General features: G+C 44.8%; 1 protein-coding gene across 2 annotated transcripts in view; it reads right to left on the bottom strand.

The window, feature by feature from the left end:
• The window catches only part of LOC148543068 (uncharacterized), a 64974-nt gene that overhangs the window by 7459 nt on the left and 38658 nt on the right, over positions 1-18857 (bottom strand). For both annotated transcript variants that reach the window (XM_088452565.1, XM_088452570.1), the window contains exons 9-12: positions 5961-6094; positions 5166-5294; positions 3959-4073; positions 2867-3001 (exon numbers count right to left, since the gene is read on the bottom strand). In XM_088452565.1, coding sequence (XP_088308691.1) covers positions 2867-3001; positions 3959-4073; positions 5166-5294; positions 5961-6094 — 513 coding nt within the window. The remainder of the gene's footprint in view (positions 1-2866; positions 3002-3958; positions 4074-5165; positions 5295-5960; positions 6095-18857) is intronic.

The following is an 18857-nucleotide window of genomic DNA, read 5'->3' as shown; positions in this document are numbered from 1 at the left end:
ACATACTTACATTGCAGATCAGTATATTTCCTTTCCACTTCATCACATCCATTTTACAGACAATAACCACAAAGAGAAGTGGCAGGGGCATATTAACAATGGGTGCAGAGCCTCACCCAGGGGGGAGCCCATGCTGCTCATCCTGAACCCACCATTTGCTGCTAGTCAACACAACTTCTAGTTCTGCCCCCTGCCTCTTATGCTGGAGAAGTCTTGTCAGCAGATCTGTGGCTGCCTCCTGTCTCTTATGCTGGAGAAGTCTTGTCAGCAGATCTGTGGCTACCCCCTGTCTCTTATGCTGGAGAAGTCTTGTCAGCAGATCTGTGGCTGCCTCCTGTCTCTTATGCTGGAGAAGTCTTGTCAGTAGATCTGTGGCTGCCCCCTGTCTCTTATGCTGGAGAAGTCTTGTCAGCAGATCTGTGGCTGCCCCCTGCCTCTTATGCTGGAGAAGTCTTGTCAGCAGATCTGTGGCTGCCCCCTGCCTCTTATGCTGGAGAAGTCTTGTCAGCAGATCTGTGGCTGCCTCCTGTCTCTTATGCTGGAGAAGTCTTGTCAGCAGCTCTGTGGCTGCCTCCTGTCTCTTATGCTGGAGAAGTCTTGTCAGCAGATCTGTGGCTACCCCCTGTCTCTTATGCTGGAGAAGTCTTGTCAGCAGATCTGTGGCTGCCTCCTGTCTCTTATGCTGGAGAAGTCTTGTCAGTAGATCTGTGGCTGCCCCCTGTCTCTTATGCTGGAGAAGTCTTGTCAGCAGCTCTGTGGCTGCCCCCTGTCTCTTATGCTGGAGAAGTCTTGTCAGCAGCTCTGTGGCTACCCCCTGTCTCTTATGCTGGAGAAGTCTTGTCAGCAGATCTGTGGCTACCCCCTGTCTCTTATGCTGGAGAAGTCTTGTCAGCAGATCTGTGGCTGCCTCCTGTCTCTTATGCTGGAGAAGTCTTGTCAGTAGATTTGTGGCTACCCCCTGTCTCTTATGCTGGAGAAGTCTTGTCAGCAGATCTGTGGCTGCCTCCTGTCTCTTATGCTGGAGAAGTCTTGTCAGCAGATCTGTGGCTGCCCCCTGCCTCTTATGCTGGAGAAGTCTTGTCAGCAGATCTGTGGCTGCCTCCTGTCTGTTATGCTGGAGAAGTCTTGTCAGCAGCTCTGTGGCTGCCTCCTGTCTCTTATGCTGGAGAAGTCTTGTCAGCAGCTCTGTGGCTGCCTCCTGTCTCTTATGCTGGAGAAGTCTTGTCAGCAGATCTGTGGCTACCCCCTGTCTCTTATGCTGGAGAAGTCTTGTCAGCAGATCTGTGGCTGCCTCCTGTCTCTTATGCTGGAGAAGTCTTGTCAGCAGCTCTGTGGCTACCCCCTGTCTCTTATGCTGGAGAAGTCTTGTCAGCAGATCTGTGGCTACCCCCTGTCTCTTATGCTGGAGAAGTCTTGTCAGCAGATCTGTGGCTGCCCCCTGCCTCTTATGCTGGAGAAGTCTTGTCAGCAGCTCTGTGGCTGCCCCCTGTCTCTTATGCCTCAGCAGCATAAGCATCATGTCCCGGATGACTCTGATCCTCCTGTCATAAGGAGGATGGTCTGAATCTGACTTACACAGTGATTGAGTGAGATTCTTACTGCACAACTGTCATTTTTTGTAAAAGAAAAAAAGGTTAGAATATTGGGGGACGGATCCCTATATCTCCTCCAAAATTGTAACTATAAAGATTGGATTCCCTCTTTCAAATGAGGGTGTCCCAAAGAAATTATTGCCGACTTATCTGTTACCCAAAACTTTTTCTAAAATAGTTGTATAATAAAACATTTTCCATATAAGCAAAAATAGATGCATTATCATGTTCATTCATTTATCATATCATTTAATTATATTCCAGTCTCTGCACTTCACTTAGTTTATAGATAAGACTGAAACATTTCATATGTTTCCTGTATGTAAGAAATACGGTGATTGCTTTAAAAAGAACAATTCCATCAATCTTGTAAGAGAGGGTGACTCAAAGCACAACCCAAACTAAGCATCTAGCAGCCTGGCACATGCCCGAGGCTCCGCTGTACTCATCTCATTTGATCACATTATATTTATATACATGTCCAACAGTAAATAGGCTGCTCATCGGTCTTGGTTTTCCAAAACTTCAAAATGTGCATTGATTTTTATTCCTTCTCCATTCCATTTGTATCCCATTATGGGGCCTATGTATCAAAGCTGTGTGAGATAAAGTACTAACCAATCAGCTACCAATTTACATTTTGCAGACCATGTTTAAAAAAAGATAGTTAGGAGCTGACATATTTTAGCCTATGTACAAAGCCTTGGATGGAGATAAAGTGCCCACCAATCAGCTCCTAGCTGCCATGTCATAGGCGGAGTTTGAAAAATGACAGGAACTGGTTGGCTGGTACTTTATCGCTCCAAGGCTTAGTAAATAGACCCCATGTCTACATTTTAAATGTGGACATTCTGAATATGGACTTCTCATAGCACATGCTCTAATGTTCCCTAACACACCACTCCTCATCAAGACATCGGATGCAGCACCGCTCCAGCTAATAGACAGAATATCATAGTACCTGATCAGTACAGTGCTAGAATACTGGTCTATACATAGCTGGGGAATATTTAATGTATAATGTGTATTTAGTAGAAAGCATCCGTAGTATAAGTGTACTCATGCTGGTGAACACAGTGGTACAATTGATTAGTAAATAAGATGAATACTGTTTGGGGAAAACTCAGTCATAACAATCAAATGACTCTTCCATAGACATTGGTTTCTTATAATAGCCTTTTAGGTTTTATGCTCCCCTGCATGTGACATATTTATAGTATGGATATTATTATTTATGGTGGATATGATTAAAGGCTTTCTCCTCAGTAACTTACCAGAATGTGCCAGATGTTTGATGACTGTAGCTGCCTGAAAGGACAGTTCTTTGTGCTCCAAGTGCCCCGCCAGTTTCACCAAGCACCTGATGACATCTGTATCCTTCCTCTTCACCATCTGCTCCCGTGTGAAGTCTGCAAATTAAAGATTGTATTTAGACAAAGTCACTCTACCTCCAGCTAGACTTCACTATGATCACCATTCACCAGCCCACTGACTGCCACAGTCTGTACACAGAACCTGCTCGTAAGATTGCCTTCTTGGAGTCACAATACAAAATGTTTAATTCCCCCCTGTATGACTGTATAACCCCATTAAATTCAATGTGACGTTGAATAGCTGCAGGAGGGAGCTCCAGCAGCTATTCAATACAAAGTGCTGTTTGGGCGCGCTAAGCATTTCTTCTCGCACCCCCTGGGGATACGAGGAGAAATCCAACCAAAGTGCCGGTAGAACAGCTGTTAGAAAAGACTAATAGATTTCATACTAAGGATTACATCATTACATGTATTGTTTGTTTTTACAGTAATCAAGATCTGCAAGTCCAATAATCATGGCTACAGGGGGCGACTTGGAATCTTTGCAGCTTATATAACGCATTGCAGTTTTACATGCCATAATATAGTAACCAAAAACAGCACTTTGATAAATATTTACATAACCACAGCAAAAATTCATAGAAAGGAGACCCATTCGTTATGTATGGTGACAAAGCAGATCATGAATTTTTTTTTTTATTAACACCCCCCCCCTCAAAAAAAAAAGTCTTCAGGGGCAACAACACGTATATGAAGTACATATAGAGTCTCTACTACAGTGACCTGCTCTTTAGTGGGAGGAAAGCTGTATTGGACCTGCTGCCCCGCCATTGCTGAAATTGCCAGTGTCAGTAGTTTAGACATTCTCAACGTCAAAACCTGTTTTCAGTGACGCAGCAGTAAGATCCTAACGCATGTAAATACTGCATGTACTCCACCTTCCCCAAGGAGAGGAGTCTTTATATTCTGGTACAAATAGATTTCCTGCTATCAAACAAATGCATCCAGTTATGCAACAATTAAGAATCTGAAAGAGAAATGATAAAATCCTACCATGTTTCGCTAGCTCTGCAAGACAGGAGGCCACATACTGCAGAGATTCCTCTTCATTGTTCGGGTCAAGAAGGGCCAGAAGAAATTCTTCAAAGCACTGACTGCGCACAATAACCTGACATAACAAGATAAGTTACTGCTCTGACAATCCTTCAAGGAATCACAGAGGGCATCATGCCATACTTACCTACATTCCTGGGCAGCTTTCCGGGAGGAGCAGGAGTCCCCGCCCCCTTTACAGGAACACCACACACGCCCCCCCCCCCCCCGCAATTTGGGGGTCCGTGAAGAGGGGGCGGGGCTAAATGATATGATTTAGCCCCGCCCCTTCCCTACAGACCCGATAATTTCAGGTACAATCTCCCCATCCTGTGGGCGGGATGCGGGAGATATGCCTACTCTTCCGGGATCGCGGATGGGATACCCGAAAAATCGGGAGCCTCCTGCGATTCCCGGGAGAGTACGCATATATGCATCATGCATTATACCGTGTACTTACGCCTTTACATTGATGCATACATTAGAATATGTAGATTTGACTGATGCTGATGTTATACAAAGTATTTGTAAACAAAACAACATAGATTAAAGTCAGACAGGTCTAAAGCACCTGATCCAGTGCAGAAACAATACAATTAATTAATTTACTTAATGCCTATTAAGCCTGAATACCATTTTTTTTTATGTATGCAGAGTATTTTGTTCACATACAGTTCATCTGCATTATGTTTTTATATATATATATATATATATATATATATACACACACACACACACACACCTAACTTTGAAGTTTAAAAATGCGGTACATCTCAAAGGGGACAGAGTCTCGCAGCACCCCCATTCACGTCACTGTGGGGGCGTGTCCAGCACTCTGAGATGCTGGGCTGCCCCCAAGCTCCCCCTACACTGCTATGCAGAGCAGTGATGTGTACTCCCCCCACAGCGCTGCATAGGATCGTACATCGCTCTTCCAGATCAACTGAACATGCAGAAAAATCTGGAGGAGCACGCACTGGCCGATATCATACCCACACATGGAACGATATAACAGCGATATCGTTCCAATCAGTCTGATCGGCTGCTATATCGCACAGTGTATGGGGGCCTTAAGTCTCCAACAGAAGTGCATTACAAGGGACTGCTGTTATTTTATCCACAACAATAATATGGTGAAGCAGTTTTTTGAGCAGAAAACAAACCGTACCTCTACGTTCTCTTCTTGGCTGAGGTTCTGAATAGTGCAAGCTGCATGAATCACAACCACAGGGTTCGTCCGCTCTGTCTGCATCAATACAGCTAAATGTTGAAGCATTTCTTCACACAGCAGTGCATCCTGGGAGAAACAGATGAACAAGGCATAGATGGGTTCTGACAGCACTGTCCAAATAAAACAATATACATTCTTAAAGGATTAAAATAGATTATATGCTTGCAGGAAGGTAAAAGCTGAAACAGCCTTCGATTGGAACTGCGCCCAAACAGGTCCATAATCTTTTACATAGTATGTGGTTTCTCTTGGCAAAATGCTCTTTGGAGTATGAAGTGGTTCCTTTTATATACTCCGTATACTGATGCAAACAGCTCTACTCCTTTGCTATAAAGTAACCATTACATTGTGAAAGTGATTCTAGAAATAGAACACCGACAAGTAGCTGCTAACATGTTGTGAATTGCTGGTCTAATGGTCGTACTTTTTTTAATCTAATTTCTGACATTTTATATATCAATAAGTAATAATACCTCCATGATTATGACCAACGTAAACTACTCATATGATAAAAGTGATTGCAATGGAGACTGCATGTAAGGGAATTTGTTATTGGGTTATTAATGGAGGTAAAAATAAAGTAAGACTCCTGACACCCTAGCGATCAACCACAGAGGATTTGTACTGTGTTCTCAATGCATTATATATATATATATATATATATATATATATAACTATAAACACACGGGATGTGACAAAACACAGCACAGACACTACCACTGTAATAGTTACCATGTTTCCAGGAGGATGGGACATAGTACAAAGAAGAGTAATGGAAGCTTGGCGGACATCTTTACTGCTGGAATTGAGCAAGGAGAGGACTAGAGGCACGATGTCCATAGAGAAGAGGTGAGCCCGGACTTCCCCTTAAATTAATTAGGAAACATTCATTAATCACTTAAAACCCACAGTATATATGTAATATTGCCTCACTAGAATTCATTAGAAAGGATACTAGAAGGAATATCTGTAATACTGTAAATAGGTGAGGCTGCAGAACTTCATTTTTCACTTGAATATCCTTGCTACCTACCAAATAGGCTATCATTCCACACAGTACCCAAGTGTTAGAGGTCCACTAAACCCAAAACACCAGTTATACCTTTTTTTTGTTTGTTTCAATCGCTATGGCATAAGCAACATTCCCAAATATCTCTAATATCAGAACTAGATATTTGAGATTATGTGATTGAAGTCCCTTATGTCAGCACAACCCATCAATGACTGGGTTGGGTACGGGAGCCTAACGGTAAGAATACCAACAACAGCATCCCAATGGTCAAAATTCCAACATTTATTTTAAACACAAATCTTAACCCTAACCCACCCATCCCGTAGGCTATCACTAACCCTAACCCTATTACCATCAGGATGTCACTGTCGGGATTGTGACAGTCGGCATTCTGATGGTCAGGATCATGACTACATCCCTCGGACTGAGTGCCGGGAATGAATTATAAATTGGGCGCACTAAATTGGATACAATTGACCATTTGGTGCTCGGGCAGAGTGCCTGGATCACATGTAAGGCGGTTAATGTGTTTAGTAGAGGACTGAAAACATAGGCAGATAAGATTTTAGGCATAACCAAAAATGTCTGATCTATTTTTATCAAACATTCAATAATAACCAGATCCATTTGGATTACACATACAGATGATATAAGGACAATTTGCGGAGATCACTGCTAAGGTAAGCTTTATACATGCAGTGCATCCGGAAAGTATTCACAACGCTCACCATTTCCACATTTTGTTATGTTACAGCCTTATTCCAAAATGGAATAAAATTTATTTTTGTCCTCAAAATTCTACACACAATACCCCATAATGACAATGTGTAAAAAGTTTGAGATTTTTGTAAATTTAATTATAAAAAAAAAACGAAGACATCACATGTACATAAGTATTCACAACCTTTGCCATGAAGCTCAAAATTGAGCTCAGGTACATCTTGTTTCCACTGATCATCCCTGAGATGTTCCTAAAGCTTAATTTGAGTCCACCTGTGGTAAATTCAGTTGTTTGGACATGATTTTGAAAGGCATACACCTGTCTATATAAGGTCCCACACTTGACAGTGCATGTCAGAGCACAAACCAAGCATGAAGTCCAAGGAATTCTTTGTAGACCTCCAAGACAGGATTGTCTCGAGGCACAAATCTGGGGAAGGGTACAGAAATATATCTGCTGCTTTGAAGGTCCCAATGAGCACTGTGGCTTCCATCATCTGTAAATGGAAGAAGTTCGGAACCACCAGGACTCTTCCTAGAGTTGGCAAGTTGTCTAAACTGAGCGATCATGGGAGAAGGGCCCTAGTCAGGGAGGTGACCCGATGGTCACTCTGTCAGAGTTACAGCATTTCTCTGTGGAGAGAGGAGAACCTTCCAGAAGGACAACCATCTCTGCGGCAATCCACCAGTCAGGCCTGTATGGTAGAATGGCCAGACGGAAGCCACTCCTTAGTAAAAAGCACATGGCAGCCCGCCTGGAGTTTGCTAAAATGCACCTGAAGGACTCTCAGACCAGGAAACAAAATTCTCTGGTCTGATGAGACAAATATTAAACTCTTTGGCATCAATGCCAGGCATTATGTTTGGAGGAAACCAGGCACCGCTCATCACCAGGCCAATACCATCCCTACAGTGAGCATGGAGGTGGCAGCATCATGCTGTGTGGATGTTTTTCAGCGGCAGGAACTGGGAGACTAGTCAGGATAGAGGGAAAGATGAATGCAGCAATGTACAGAGACATCCTGGATGAAAACCTGCTCCAGAGCGCTCTTGACCTCCGACTGGGGCGACTGTTCATCTTTCAGCAGGACAACGACCCTAAGCACACAGCCAAGATATCAAAGGAGTGGCTTCAGAACTCTGTGAATGTCCTTGAGTGACCCAGCCAGAGCCTAGACTTGATTCTGATTGAACATCTCTGGACAGATCTGAAAATGGCTGTGCACCGACACTTCCCATCCAACCTAATGGAGCTTGAGAGGTGCTGCAAAGAGGAATGGGTGAAACTGCCTAAAGATAGGTGTGCCAAGCTTGTGGCATCATATTCAAATAGACTTGAGGCTGTAATTGCTGCCAAAGATGCATCAACAAAGTATTGAGCAAAGGTTATGAATACTTATGTAAAAATGATTTCTTAGTTTGGTTTTTTTTTTTCTTGAATTTGCAAATATCTCAAAAAAGAATTTGTACACATTATAATTATGGGGTATTGTGTGTAGAATTTTGGGGACAAAAAATAATTTATTCCATTTTGGAATAAGGCTGTAACATAACAAAATGTGGAAAAAGTGAAGCGCTGTGAATACTTTCTGGATGCAATGTACAGTATATTAACCAAGCCAATGTATAGCAAGTGTTCATACTCTTAAGGTAGCCACAGGGCTGGGATGCTTCAACTATTATCAGGAGAGACCTTACTCCAGGCACTATTCAATTCCAAAGGTGAAATCTGAACTTTGTTTTACCCTTTTTTATTTTCTTTGAAATGGTCTGTAATCTTTGTACCTATAATCTTTGAATTTATTAAAACAATTTCTAGTTCTGATATTCTGTTTTCTTAGACCTACGACCTTGTAGGGCGCATGCTATTGATTTTTAAAGCTTATATCATGTGAGTGGAACCGAAGGGCCGCTGTGGTAGGAGTTCCTTAATAATCTAGTCCCTTGGTGGTGACAAAGAGGTATCATTTATTATTAGGATAATTTGCAAACACCAATGTCACAACCACCCAACTTGGATGGAGTTCTGAGTGCAGACTCTATAATGACTCCCATTCACACAGGTGTTGGTAATCGCATACACTTCAGGGTTTCTTTACTTAAAAATAACTTCATTTACTGGTCGTACATATACAAAGTAAAATATATACATATATATTTAATATCCATATAAAAAAATAACCTACATACAAGACATGAAAATATATATGATGACTGATGTATCTTTGTACATTGTCTGTTCCATCAAATTCTCACAGAGTTCTTAGTCCATCCCTGTTGTAATTGTTCAGTCCATATATTATATCCACTTGTCATAGGCAAGACACAAAAACAAAATTTTAACTCAAATTTACTGTTGAGTTAATTGGGAATGAGTGTTTTTAGGGATTATATGAGATCCATTTCTGTTTTGGCGAACTGGCTGGCAATATCCATATTCTGTTTATTATTTTTAATGGCTCTAATTCTATATAAACCTACAGTGTATATTATTGAACATTTGTGGATTTCTTTGAAATGTAGTGACAATTCATGTGCTACCACACCATTGCGAAGATGTTAGTCAATCCTTACTTTCATGTATCTGGATGTTCTGCCACTATAGAACTTATTACATATGCATTTGATTGCATAAACAAATATTCTTGCTTTTGCATGTAATACATTCTTTGATAACCTTCTGATTGTTATTTTTCTAATTTTATTATGGTTACCACACAACACTTTTGATATTCTTGCAGCCCTAGCAGGTACCACACCTATGAAAACTAGTCAACAAGTGTCACAAGCTGCCGCGCTGCCAATGCTGTGCGGGGTCAACGCCGGACAAGCGTTCGCTTAAGTCTCCTCCTTCCTCCTGTTTGGAACTGCAACAATGTGCTGCTAAACACAGATCCTGTCTTGGTTGCTGCTGAACCTCTGCACTAATTTCTGCCTGTCTGTGTGCACACTGATTGATTCTCCTGTCTGAACACAGCCCAGGTGCTCAATAATCTGTCAATAGGGAAACTTGCTCTGGTTGGGCCCTGTTTCTGTTAAATTCTAGCCAGCACTTCACTCCTTGCCGGTGATAGCGTTCATGTGTTTCCAGTTGTCGTTTTGGTCTCCTGTTTCACAGTCGAGTTCCCAGCACCTAGCATGCTTCCCTGTTCCTGCCGTTTGTGTCATCCAGGCGGCACGGTCTGCATTTGCTCCAGCTGTCGTTTGTGTCATCCAGGCGGCACGGTCTGCATATGTTCCAGCTGTTGTTTGTGTCATCCAGGCGGCACGGTCTGCATATGCTACAGCTGTCGTTTGTGTCATCCAGGCGGCACGGTCTGCATATGCTCCAGCTGTTGTTTGTATCATCCAGGCGGCACGGTCTGCATATGCTCCAGCTGTCGTTTGTGTCATCCAGGCGGCACGGTCTGCATATGCTACAGCTGTCGTTTGTGTCATCCAGGCGGCACGGTCTGCATATGCTCCAGCTGTTGTTTGTATCATCCAGGCGGCACGGTCTGCATATGCTCCAGCTGTCGTTTGTGTCATCCAGGCGGCACAGCCCGCACTCAGCGTTCCGAGTTCGCAACCTTGTGTATACAGCTGGTGTCATCTCCGCAGCATTAAGCACACCTCAGCATCCTGTGTACGCACCCTGTGTACAACCGTTGGTGTCATCCTGGCGACACTGTGCGCACCTCAGCGTCCTCTTGCCAAGTCATACTGCCCTCAAGGCAGCATCCAGCCCAAAGGCTGCTACTGGCCCAAAGGCCGCCTCACAGCTTATTGTCCCTCAGGCCTCAACCAGCCCAGGGGCTGCTACCGGCCCAAAGACCGCACCACAGCTTACTGGCCCTCAGGCCTCAACCAGCCCAGAAGCTGCTACCGGCCCAAAGGCCGCACCTCCACTCATTTGCCTACAGGCTTCAACAGTCCCGGGGCTGCTACTGGCCCAAAGGCTGCACCACAACTTATTGGCCATCAGGCCTCAACCAGCCCAGAGGCTGCAACCGGCCCAAAGGCCGCATCACCACTAGTTGACCCACAGGCCACACCACCACTATACGGCCGCATCCAGCCAAGATACTCCAGCCCTCAAGGCTGTGCAAGGCTTTTTCCCCCACTGTTTGATCTGAGCCTTAACAACAAGTTGTTGATGGGGACGGAGGAGTAATGATGGTGGGTCAGTAGAAACTAATTTGGCCTTTAAGTTGGGGGGTCTTCCGATAAAGGACCCTGTGCTAGGTTCCATCATCCCAGAAAGACCACTATGTATTTATCAGAAGGCCCCAAACTCAAAGTTGTGGGTTTCTATGGAATTAGCGCCATTAAAAATAATAAACCGACTAGGGAGATGGTCTGCCAGTTAGCCAAACAGAAAGGAATCTCATATGTCCTAAAAACAATCATTCCTACTGGACTCAACAGTGACTTCAAGTTAAAGAGATTTTTTGTGATATTTCTTTAGAAGGTAACTTATTTCTTTAAGTAGTGGAACTGGGATTGGCTAAACATCTTACCTATGACAAGTGGATATCATATATGGGTTGAACAATTACAACGAACTCTGTGAGAAATTGATGAAATAGAAATACAAAACATACACTAGTCAGTCATCCCATATATTTTCATGTCTTGTATGTAGGTTATTTTTTATATGGATAGCATTTGTTTTTTATATATATTTAGGTTGCTTAGGTTTACCCTGACCATAGAGTGGAGACAGTTCCACTTACAGTTGTCATCTTTATTATGAATTGTTATTCTTCTGGTCACGGACCATGGACGGTATCATGAGGGACCACTACATCTGGCTTCTGGTTACTGCCCTTGGGAGCACTGTGTGCAACCACTATTTTCGGCATTACACTGGATGTTCGGCCACTTCCGATAAGCCAGTAAGCTTCCGATTGAACCAAACAATAACGTTATTAATAATAATAATATGCTTCTCCAGTATGTACTTTATAATTTATTTTAGGAATGTGTATTTTTGTAATACATTTGGAATTTTTATATGATATGTGCTGGTCACCTGTGATTGATGCCCGGAAGTATAAACACTTGAACCATTTATTTCTCTGAATGCTCTAAGAAAGATGCAAGTTGGATTGAAACTTGTTGGCCAGCAGAGAAGTCTCTTGGTGTCTTGACCCTAAAGTATTTTTGCCAGAAGTTTGAAATCCAAGTCTGGACCTTCTTATTTCTTCAGGGTCCATAGGGGGTCTACAGGGATACCATGGGGAAATGTCTTTGGAGTGACCCAGGCACCAAACAGTTAGCTTTTAGCTCTCAGGATGCCTCGGGTCCTCCTCCACATATACCCCGCCCCTGGCCACAGGCATTCAGATTTTAATTTGGTGCGGCAGGATTCAGACGCACCTTTATAACAGGGGGACTGCTCAGGCAGTTCCAAGCTTTTATTTTTACTACAGAGCAAGCAGTGCTAGGCATCCTAAAGGATGCCTGTGCTGCTGCTCAATCTACTTCCGCTGGCACCGCAACACACACATACCCCACCCCTGGCCACAGGCATTCAGTTTTTCATTTGGTGCGGCAGGATTCAGACGCACCTTTATAACAGGGGGACTGCTCAGGCAGTTCCAAGCTTTTATTTTTACTACAGAGCAAGCAGTGCTAGGCATCCTAAAGGATGCCTGTGCTGCTGCTCAATCTACTTCCGCTGGCACCGCAACACACACATACCCCACCCCTGGCCACAGGCATTCAGTTTTTCATTTGGTGCGGCAGGATTCAGGCACACTTTTATAACAGGGGGACTGCTCAGGCAGTTCCAAGCTTTTATTTTTACTACAGAGTAAGCCGTGCTAGGCATCCTAAGGGCTTTTTATTATTTTTTCTTAAGAGCAAGCAGCAGTAGGCGTCCTAATGGATGCCGATGCTGCTGCTCCATTTACCTCCACCGGCACTACACCACCAGTAACCGGATTGGTGATGTTGTTGGGCACCAGCAGTGCTTGGCTAGCGGAGATGCTGGGACCTGCGACTGCAGCCGGAAACATGTTGACGCGGGGAACCACATGGCAGTCTGTACATCCGGCAGTTGGAGACCTGCCGGAGGTTGCTGTAGTGGGGCGACCGATGCGTCCGCTCCCCCACTAGACCACCGGGGGAGCGGAGACTGGCGCCGGGGACAGTGGCGGTGGCCATGTTTATAAAGCCAGCATACTCGGGGTTAATACATCATAGGGGAGGTAGGCAATCCCTGGCAGCCCCTCCCCCCACCCAGACGCCGATCCACCTGAGGTTTTCCCGTGTCTAGGTTGCTCCTCCTACTCTCCTCTGTATGTGAGCCGCCCAGCGACCACTATCAGTGCTCTGCTGATCTCAGGAGGTTTTGGGTCTAATCTCCCTGTGCACTACCGTTCAAAAGTTTGGGGTCACTTAGAAATTTCCTTATTTTTAAAGAAAAGTACTTTTTTTTTTTTCAATGACGATAACATTATATTAACCAGAAATACACTCTATACATTGTTAATGTTGTAAATGACTATACTAGCTGCAAACGTCTGGTTTTTAAAATAATATCTACATAGGTGTATAGAGGCCCATTTCCAGCAACCATCACTCCAGTGTTCTAATGGTACATTGTGTTTGCTAAGCACGTTAGAAGACTAATGGATGATTAGAAAACCCTTGTGCAATTAGCTTAGCACAGCTGAAAACGATTTTGCTTGTTAGAGAAGTTATAAAACTGGCCTTCCTTTGAGCTAGTTGAGTATCTGGAGCATCACATTTGTGGGTTCGATTATACTCTCCAAATGGCCAGAAAAAGAGAACTTTCATGTGAAACTCGACAGTCTATTGTTGTTCTTAGAAATGAAGGCTATTCCATGTGAGAAATTGCCATGAAACTGTACATTTCCTACAACGTTGTGTACTACTCCCTTCATAGAACAGCACAGACAGGCTCTAACCAGAGTAGAAATAGAAGTGGGAGCCCCGGTGCACAACTATGCAAGAAGACAAGTACATTAGAGTCTCTAGTTTGAGAAATACACGCCTCACAAGTCCTCAACTGGCAGCTTCATTAAATGGTACCCGTAAAACGCCAGTGTCAACGTCTACAGTGAAGAGGTGGCTGGCCTTCTAGACAGACTGGCAAAGAAAAAGCCATATCTGAGACTGGCCAATAAAAGGAAAAGATTAATATGGGCAAAAGAACACAGACATTGGACAGAGGAAGATTGGCAAAAAGTGTTATGGACAGATGAATCAAAGTTTGGAGGTGTTTGGATCACACAGAAGAACATTTGTGAGATGCAGAACAAGTGAAAAGATGCTGGAAGAGTGCCTGACGCCATCTGTCAAGCATGGTGTGATGGTCTGGGGCTGCTTTGGTGCTGGTAAAGTGGGAGATTTGTACAAGGTAAAAGGGATTTTGAATAAGGAAGGCTATCACTCCATTTTGCAACGCCATGTCATACACTGTGGACAGCGCTTGATTGGAGCCAATTTCCTCCTCCAACAGGACAATAACGCAAAGCACACCTCCAAATTATGCAAGAATTATTTAGGGAAGAAGCAGGCAGCTGGTATTCTGTCTGTAATGGAGTGGCCAGCGCAGTCACCAGATCTCAACCCCATTGAGCTGTTGTGGGAGCAGCTTGACCGTATGGTACGCAAGAAGTACCCATCAAGCCAATCCAACTTGTGGGAGGCACTTCAGGAAGCGTGGGGTGAAATTTCTTCAGATTACCTCAACAAATTAACAGCTAGAATGTCAAAGGTCTGCAATGCTGTAATTGCTGCAAAAGGAGCATTCTTTGACGAAAGCAAAGTTTGAAGGACAAATTATTATTTCAAATAAAATCATTATTTCTTTTTTTTTTTTCTTCAAAATATTTTATTGGTAAACTGTATACATTAATAAAACATATATAGTATACAATGTATCACAGTCAAATGTATAAACTGTTACATTTTATATTTACCATGAAACATATATTATTTATAGAATATATATATACATATATATATATACACACATATATATACACAAGTTGTCAGAGAAAAATGGATTGAGAGAACCGCACGTATCCCCAATAAACATTATGGAAAATCATTATTTCTAACCTTGCCAATGTCTTGACTATATGTTCTATTCATTTTGCAATTTGATAAGTCAGTTTTCATGTAAGACACGAAATTGTCTGGGTGACCCAAAACTTTTTAACGGTAGTGTATCTCTCTCCCCAGAGGCCAGATTATACAGCGCTCAAATCCTACCAAACCTAGTGTTTTGAGTAGTTGCCCATTGCAAGTATATTATATATGCATTGTATGTGACTTTTGCTAGCTCTGCTGTATTGATATACTGTACTGCCTTTATTTCCGGTGCTGGTTTCATGTAAAAGCTGTTTGGCGGGCTTGTCACCTCAGGACTATATACAGGATGGTTTGTGTGCCATTTGTTATAAAGCACCACCTCACCAGTCTAGTCTACCAGCCCCTGTACAGGAGCCACCCTGGGTGTCCTTGTCTCAGGTTATGACGCAGCTGCCTCCCATAATGGGATACCCACACCAGTTAAAGCCTACTATGTTTGCCTGCCCCCCCCCCCCTCCCCCCCCTATACATCCTCCCTGGTTGGATGTTTATGCCCACTCTAGTCAGAGTATGGCTCAGTCAGCTGCTGCATTTCAGCAAATGCTGCAGGCAAACAGACCGGTAGCCATTAATGCGCCTAAGCGGACGATATCATTTTGTCAGTCCACCCAGCATCATCGGAGGAGTCAGATGATGCGCCGGGTTCTTCTCTAGGGTCTATCTCAGGAGAGGAGGACCATCCTTCTACAGTGGATGTCCTTTCTTTGGTGAGGGTGGTCAAATCAGTCCTAAATATAGGAGGATGACAAGCCAGCTGATAGACTTAAGGGCCTGATTCAGACACGCTCGCAAGTGGGTCGATGGTGCCCTAGTGCGCATGCGCGAGACCCGGATAGCGACGGCCAAGCAGTCGCTATGGGTCTCGCATCAAAGGGGGCGTGCTGTCATTGGTGAGTTACAGCACGCCCCCTTTGGTGGGCGTGCCGGGGGCGTTGCTGCCCAGACGGAGGCGTTCCCATGGGAACGCCTACGGTCTGGGGCCGGCCCCACTGACATCACTAATAGAGCCAAAAGCACTCCTGGGCTTGCGGCAGCGAGACCCTACCGCAAGGTCTCCTCACAAGCCCGATGGGCGCGATGGTCTTGACCATCACAACCATCTTTTTGGCCGCTCGCATAAGCTGTGGGTGGTCACCCACAGCTATGCGAGCGGCCAGGAGGCCGCTCCAATAATAGGTAGGAGGGCCCTGATTCAGAGCGAGCACTCTTGTCAGAGCGTCCAGCTATCAGGCCCTAAGGCTCCAGTGTTTAAACAGCAGAAGGTGGTAAAAGCTGAGTTTCCTAAGTCTGAACAACTCACTGAACTTATGGGAGAAGCATGGAGTATTCCGGATAACCGTTCCATGTTACAAAAAGATTAGCATCTTTGGGTCCTTTCCTACCTACCGAATGTACTAAGTGGGAAGTCCCTCCTACTGTGAAAGCTCATGGGACGCACTTAGTCAGGAGTGCTACATTGCCTATACCGTCCGCATCTTCCCTTACAGATCCTACAAATAGAAAACTTGAAACATGTCTTAAAAACAGTGTTTTCATTGTCTGGAGCTGTTACTCGGTCGGCTATGGCTACAGCCTGGGTATCCAAGGCTGTTGAAGAATGGACGAGGGCATTGGAAGACACACTATCAAATACTACAAGAGAACAGCTGACATATCTCCCACATACGGGAAGCGGCCTCCTATTTAGGAGAAGCTGCAATAGATGCTGGACTCCTGGCTTCTGAAGCATCAGCAGCTTCGGTTGTTGCTCGTAGAGCCCTTCGGTTAAGGTCCTGGAAAGCAGATGCGGGATCCAAGATGGCTCTGGAATCCTTACCTTTTTATGGAAACATACTTTCTGGAGCAGAATTGGATAAGATAGTGTCTACTCTGGCAGCCTCACGATCTGCAGGTCTGCCCTCAACAGCTACATCAAAGCCTAGGCAGTCCTCTTTTCAGTCCTTTAGGACAGCCTTTCTTCAGACAGTCTAGTTCTCGCAGGAACACCAAACCACAAGCTAAGAGGTCTTGGCCGGTCAGACATCCGGCTTCCAAGCTGGACGACAAACCCTTCGCCTGATTGGGCAGGCCTCCTTCATTTTGCAGACTCCTGGCATCAATAAATAGCAACAGACGCCTGGGTCCAAGAAGTGGTCCCAGGGGCATGCCTTCACCTTTCGGATGCATCCTCCCCAGAAGTTTTTTAGTACGACTCCCCCCATCAGATTCCATCAAGGCTTTGGCCCTCCAGGAGGCCATTTACTACCTGTTACGGGCAGGGGTGATAATCCCGGCTCCTGTGGTTCAACAAGGAAAGGGTTATTATTCCAATCTGTTTTTGGTTCAGAAACCAAATGGGTCTCATCGCCCTATTCTAAATCTGAAGACCCTCAACAGGTTTATCCATGTACCCAAGTTCCATATGAAGACTCTTCGGTCAATTATTCTGGCAATGGAACCTGGGGATTTTATGACTTCCCTGGCCATTCAGGATGCGTATCTTCATGTGCCTATTTTTCCAACCCACCAACAATTTCTACGGTTTGCTGTCCTGCAACAACATTACCAATTCCAGACACTGCCCTTTGGTCTGTCAACGGGCCCTCGGGTCTTCACCAAAATAATGGTGGTTATGTTGGCCCACCTCAGGCATCAGGGAAGCCGAATACTCCCACACCTGGACGACCTCCTGATATTGGCACAGTCTCCAGCTGTGTTACAACACCATCTCCAGCTGACCATTGCCTGCCTGCTGATGCACGGCTGGAACGTCAATTTGAAGAAGTCCTTTCTTTCTCCAAAACAGCAGATGCTACATCTGGGAGCACTTGTGGATTCTCAGACACAAAGGGTGTTTCTACCAGGGGACAAGATATCGGCCCTATTATTGCGAGTGCGCAAATTGCTCTGCCAGGGGACAAGATATTGGCCCTATTATTGCGAGTGCGCAAATTGCTCTGCAAGCGAAGGGTATCAATTCTATCAGCGATGCAGGTCCTGGGGTCAATGGTATCCACCTTCGAACATGGTGGAATATGCTCAGTTCCGCTCCAGGCCTCTACAACAATTAAGTCTCTCCCAGTGGTTGGGCAGTATCATCTAATGCCGTCCCAGAGGATCTCTCTCGATCTCTCTCTCTCTCTTGCTTTCTCGATCTCTCTTGCTTTCTCGATCTCTCTTTCTCTTTCTCTCTCTTCCAAATTGGGTGTTCCTCACCACAGACGACAGTCTTCGTGGATGGGGGGTGGCGACAGGTCATCCTACCTTTCAGGGAAGATTGACAAATCAGGAAAGTCACCTGCCCATAAACATCCTGGAGCTTTGTGCAGTATACAAAGCGCTTATCCTGGCACAGGACCTCCTCCAAGGCATGCCGGTCCAGATCCAGTCCGACAAAGCAACCACAGTAGCCTATCTCAATCAGGGAGGCACGTGAAGTCAGGCAGCCTTAAGGGAAGTGGCAAACATTCTGATCTGGGGAGAACATCATCTTCCGGCTATCTCGGCAATATTCATCCCGTGAGTCCTCAACTGGGAAGCGAACTTCCTAAGTCATCAGGACATACACGCCAGAGAGTGGGCTCTCCACCCGGGAGTTTTTCAACTCCTGGTGAACAAATGGGGCCTATCAGACATAGACCTCATGGCTTCACGTCACAACCACAAGGTCGGGTCCAGGACCAGAGATCCCTCAGCCGCCTTCGTGGACTTGCTGGCGGTGAGGTGGGACTTCAAGCTGGCGTACCGCTTTCCTCCGATTTCCCTCCTCCCAAGGGTCATCAGGAAATTCAAGCAGGAAGGTGGCACAG

This window comes from Taudactylus pleione, unplaced genomic scaffold (genome assembly GCF_031769625.1).
Source record: "Taudactylus pleione unplaced genomic scaffold, aTauple2 ptg000006l, whole genome shotgun sequence".
Taxonomy (NCBI): Eukaryota; Metazoa; Chordata; class Amphibia; order Anura; family Myobatrachidae; genus Taudactylus; species Taudactylus pleione.
Note: the sequence above shows the minus strand (reverse complement) of the source record. Positions and strands in the feature narration are given on the sequence as shown.